The following is a 6,041-nucleotide window of genomic DNA, read 5'->3' as shown; positions in this document are numbered from 1 at the left end:
GTCACAGTGTCTTGTTTAACTTTAACCAAAAGTGATATACTCAAACTATGAAGTAAAGCACAACTCGTTCACGTTTCATACATGTCTTGTCTTGTATCTAAAAACTACAATGCCCCCAAGCTAAAATCCATAAAATAAAACAAATCAACATCATTAAACAGCAGTATATACGACCAACAATAGCATCATTCATGTGACTATAACACAGATTCGTCACCTCAAACGTCACCACCACCACTATATAAGTAAACACTTACTCTATATCCATCCACACATTCATAACCGTTGCATGTAACACATTTCTTTTTCACTACATTAACTCATATATACTACCATGGCACAACACAACTTTCTCATCATCGCATACCCTATCCAAGGTCACATAAACCCTGCCCTACAATTCGCCAAGCGAGTCATTAATTTGGGCGCGCATGTCACTTTTGCTACCACTATCTCCTTACACCGTCGCCTTGTTAACAAACCAAACATTCCCGGTCTCTCCTTCGCCGCCTTCTCTGACGGCTACGACGACGGTTACATACCAAAAGACGATGCTGACATCGTCTTCTACATATCCGAGATCAAACACCGAGGCTCAGAATTTCTCAAAAATATCATAGTCTCCGCCAAAAAAGAAAATCATCCATTCACATGCTTAATCTACACTCTTACACTTACTTGGGCCCCCAAGTTAGCGCGGGAGTTTGACCTCCCATCTGTGCTACTTTGGATTCAAGCAGCAACTGTTTTTGATATCTACCATTATTACTTTCACAAACACCGTGACTACATCACAAACAAATCAGAGGATGCGGAGTGTTCAATAGATTTACCAGGATTTTCATTCTCTTTTAAAAGTCGTGACCTTCCCTCATTTTTATTGGCTTCAAATATATACACTTGGGCTCTTCCATCTTTCAAGGAGCACCTTCAAATCCTAGATGAAGAAACTAACCCGAGAGTACTTATGAACACCGTTGAGGAATTTGAATCAGATGCACTCAAAGATGTTGATGTTGGTAAGATCAAAATGATACCCATTGGACCGTTGATTCCATCCGCTTTCTTGGACGGTAAGGATCCTTCAGATACTTCATCTGGTGGAGACGTTATCTGTGTTGACTCGGAGGATAATTACCTTGAATGGTTGGATATGAAGGGTGAATCATCTGTTGTTTATGTTTCATTTGGTACTCTTGCTGTTTTGTCCAAGAGACAAATGGATGAAATTGCATGTGCGTTGTTGGATTCTGGGTTTCCATTTTTGTGGGTAATTAGAGATAATAAATTACAAAAACAAAAAGATGAAGATGATGCTGAGTTAAGTTATAGAGTGGAAATTGAGAATAATGTCAATGGTAAGATAGTGAAATGGTGTTCCCAGGTGGAGGTTTTGTCGCATAGTTCATTGGGTTGTTTTGTGACGCATTGTGGATGGAATTCGACCTTGGAATGTTTAAGTTTAGGGGTTCCTATGGTGGCGTTTCCTCAATGGATAGACCAAACTACTAATGCAAAGTTAATTGAAGATGTGTGGAAGACCGGAGTGAGGATGAATTGTGATGAGGAAGGGATAGTGAAAGCTGACGAAATTAGACGATGTTTGGAATTGGTTATGGGAAATGGAGAAAAAGGAGAGGAACTAAGAAGAAATGCTAAGAAATGGAAGAATTTTGCTAGGGAAGCTGTGAAAGAAGGTGGATCTAGCGATAAAAATTTGAGGAATTTCCTACTTGATAATTGAATGATTAAGTGAAAGTAACTATTATTTCCTCTATTTAGCTAGTGGGGTGCTAATATTATCAAAAGAAAAATTGTTATAATAACTCCCAAAACGCTCAACTAAGTTAAACTGCAATTCTATTTTTAATTAGAAAGATAGTGTTACTATGTTGTTTTGTCATGATAAACCGTTCTAAGAAATAATGAGGTGATTTTCCATAAGTTTCAAATTTAACGTTGATTCTTCATTTAAGAACATAGTACATTTGTTTTCTGTGTTTTGTGATCAAATTCGTGCATTCGTACAAAAGAGTCTATTTATAGAGGCACACTTGGTTTGAGAAATTTCTCCAACCTCGTATTTTTTACTTGAGATATTAGTCTATCCAACTTAGATTATAAATCCTAAATGAACTATTTTACTTAGCTTAGATTATAAATTCTAAATGAACTATTTTCCGTAGCTTATATTTAATATCATGTGAGTATCAGTGAATCACGGTGGGTCATAATTTTTTTTGTTTATAAAATTGATGGTGGTTCTGCAAGTGTACAAAATCGCTACCAAGTAATAAAGTAGTAAGTTATCGTCTCCACATGGATTGTGCCAAAGCCACCAGTTTCGGTTAGGAATTAGGATAGTTTTGTTTTCGCTTGGTTTGTTTGAAAAAGGTTTTGAGACAGAGTTAGATAGTATAAGACTAAAGATAAAAGAAAGAGTTTAAGATGATAAAAGTAGGTTAAGTTTCTTGTGTGTCCTATTTTTACTCATCCGCTACTTACGATTTTCTCGCGCACCCTATTTTTACACATCCGTCACGTACGAGTTTTTCGCGCACCCTATTTTTACTTATCCGCTACCTACGAGTTTCTCGGGTGCCTTATTTTTACTCATCCGTTACTTAAGTAGAGGACGGTGTTTTTTAATTTATATTACGAACTAAGTTCAAATCATCCAAAACAAATTATTTATATTTATTTTTAATTTTTCCGGGCTTGCAGGCCACCCGTGGCCTATTCGGGCTAGCCCATATTTTAATCGGGCTTTATCAGGCCGGACTAAAAAGCCCGAAAATAATTCAGGCTAGGATTTTCAACGCCCGAACTCGGGATAAAATCGGGCTTGGCGGACCGGCCCATTCGGGCTAGCCCATTTTGACAGCTCTAATTGGGGTGATGCCCAACTCAAAAGTCCGTAATAGAATCCCCCGAATTAAGACTAATGGAGCTTATGGGTTCAATTCTCACATTCGGATTGCTACGACTCAAGTGCGCATCACCTTATTTCCAAGATATTGTTTGCTTTGAGCATTTTCCAAAACTTATCATCAATGCACTGAATTTTTTAAGGATTTGGATCCTCTCCGATTTTCATCATGTTTTCTCTCATTTTTCTTAATCCAAGTTCATTTTTTAGTTGAGTCAAATTAAATGTCACGTTCATTACCCAATCTAACAGATCATACACCTCAAATTTATACTACTACGATTTTAAATTTTAAATATAAACAAAAACACAACTTTATAAGTTGATTGAATAAAATATGTATTTGAACCGGAAGAATCTAAAAAATTGTTTTTTAACTTATATTCAAAATCTGAGTGAATACTAACTTAAATCGGAATAATTTTTGTTGGTATGCTGCCTTCTATTGACATCATCTTTACATTCGTTCTATAAATCCACTTTAGGGTGAGTTTGTTTTATTTTTGCATCAGTAGTGTGAGTTTCTTTATCTTTTTAGAGTAAACAAAGAAGAAAATAAATGCACAGTTACTGCATTTGGGGCCGAAGAGGAAGCTTCCATAGAAAGAGAAGAAGCTAATACTAATAAAAAAGTTAACGACAGTGCCCAAAAGTCAGAAAAAGGAGAAAGAAGACTGTGTTCGGTAAACTATTATACTTATACCAACATAGTATGACACAAGTTGTAGATACTTGGGTCCTTAATTATTTGGTCTTGAGTTCGATTCCCGATCGGTGCGTATGGAGAAGCATTTGTTGGAAGAGGTCAACCCTTAAATGGGTCTCAATTACATCGAGAGAGTTAGTCACCGCAATTACGCGCGGATGATACATTTGGTTTAAAAAAAAAACTATCATAATGTATAAGTATAATTCTGATTAACTTGAATAAACCAATTTAATTATTCTTTGTTGTGACACTTAGAAGTGGTATAATGACAGTATTAATGCGAATAAGCATATAAAATTTAATATTGTGACAACTGACAAATGTAATTCTTAGAATGAAACTGGAATTAAAAATTGATCGGAATAGTAGACCGACCACCCACCGGCTAAGCTGTGTCTCTGAAGAGAGAAAGAAAGACTGTATACGCGAAATCTAGTACTAGTAAGCAACAGTTGGCATTCGTGGGGTCCACAGTTGCCTAAACCACGATTTCATTCATTATAATTTGTTCGGTGGTTACTACTGGAAACAAACAAATTGAATACTACAGCAATTTTTGCATCTCATTCGTCGATCTACTACTCTGGATGTGGGACCTTCTCCTTTCCTCTTAATGTCCCACCTTGTTTTTTCTTTTCCATAATCATCATAAATAATCATGCCATTACCAAACAACACTTAACTTAAACAAACATTTCATATCAACAATTAACCTTATTGTTACTTGCTGTAAAAATAAACAATGTTAGTATTTAATTTAAGAAGTATCAAATAAAATAAACAAACATTGAGAATAAAATGAAAATATTAAGAAGTTAAGGCTCGTTTGGTGCACAGGATAAGAGACAGGATAGGATAACTGTATCATATCCTACCGCAATTCAGTGTTTGGTGATACAACATGATATGATAAGTTAATCCTGAAGCTTATCATATCCTGTCTCTCTAGTTATAATTCTTATCCTGAATTTGAGTTAGGTTACCAATAGGATAGGATAAGAAGAAAAAAAAATTACTGATTTATTTTATAAAATATATTTTAAAATACATAAAATAAAATTAATAAAATATAAATAATAAAATAATTAATTTTTAAATATATATGATTTTCTCACAAGGGTAATTTTGTAATTTATATATTCTAAAAATCAAAATTTTACTAAAATTACAATATTTTAAAGTAAAATGATTATTAAAAAATTGATAAATAGGGATATTAATTTAAATTTTATAAAAAATTAAATATAATTCTTTTGCAATAGTAATTTTATTATTTACGTATGAGATATATCATATATTTATTTGGCTTATCTAACATGCATATATTATTGAGTTATTTATTTGATCATGATTCATATAAAAAATTAAACTTGATTATTTTCTCATGATTTTTATTTTAAATTATATAAAGTTATTTGATTACTTATTTATACATTTTATTTATAAAATTCAAAGTATTACAAAATAATTTTAAAAAAATAACAATTGTTTTACAAGAGTAATTTTGTCAATTAAATGTTATATATCTTATCATATTATTATGAGCAAGTATGTATTAAAAACAAAATATAATAGTTATCATGTTTGTTATCATGTGTGCACCAAACATAAGATATTATAACTGAGTATAACTGTTATCATGCTGTTATCATATCCTATCATTATCCTGTTTTATATCCTATCATGTCACTATGTTATCCTGCGCACCAAACGGGCCCTAAATGTACAATGAGTTTAATTAATTGTAATGCACTATCAGTGTAAAATTTTTTAACACATGCATTCAATGATGTGTTGTAACATCATTTAATGAACATGATACATAATCTGTTGGTATATTATTAAACGCATGTATAAAATAACTTTGTACTATCAATGTATATAAATTAAATTCTTTTCATTAATTCTAAGAATAAAAATTAAATTTAACATTATAATCCATAAAATAAAAAACAAAATGTAAAAAAAATTCTTTTAAAGTATTTGTTAAAATTTTAAAATTATCAATTTTTAATTCAAATTTTTATATTTTACATACTTCAATTCATAATCATAACCCGATATTTTCTTTTAATTAAAACCCTACTATTGTACCAATCGTTACTTGTTTTAGTGATAATTGACGTTGAACTTTATATAAAATGATATGATTCGATCCCCTATAATTACGATTGTAAATGGACTAAAATCAATTGATATCAAAATTGATTCTCGAACCAAATTATAATATGGTAAAAAAAAAACTTACTATTGTAGTCCTATTACTCCTTTGCATGAGAAAAAAAAAAGTAAATCGAAATGAATTTAATGTAGTTAATTTTTGGTAAAAAAAATCATTTACTACACTAGTGTACATCAACTAATTTCTTTCTTTAATTATACTACACCCTGACATTACTCGTT

General features: G+C 32.0%; 1 protein-coding gene across 1 annotated transcript; it reads left to right on the top strand.

Moving 5' to 3' along the window:
• Positions 1 to 253: 253 nt before the first annotated feature.
• Positions 254 to 1,944, top strand: LOC123909892 (phloretin 4'-O-glucosyltransferase-like). Its single transcript, XM_045960821.1, has one exon. The coding sequence runs from the start codon at positions 335 to 337 to the stop codon at positions 1,742 to 1,744; it is 1,410 nt and encodes a 469-aa protein (XP_045816777.1). The 5' UTR covers positions 254 to 334; the 3' UTR covers positions 1,745 to 1,944.
• The last annotated feature ends 4,097 nt before the right edge of the window (positions 1,945 to 6,041 follow it).

Source organism: Trifolium pratense, linkage group LG2, assembly GCF_020283565.1.
Source record: "Trifolium pratense cultivar HEN17-A07 linkage group LG2, ARS_RC_1.1, whole genome shotgun sequence".
Lineage (NCBI taxonomy): Eukaryota > Viridiplantae > Streptophyta > Magnoliopsida > Fabales > Fabaceae > Trifolium > Trifolium pratense.
The sequence above is the reverse complement of the archived record's forward strand: the minus strand, read 5'-3'. Positions and strand labels throughout refer to the sequence as shown.

Coding starts and splice junctions, on each gene's coding strand:
- LOC123909892 (XM_045960821.1), top strand. CDS start 335: ATGGCACAACACAACTTTCTCATCATCGCATACCCTATCCAAGGTCAC.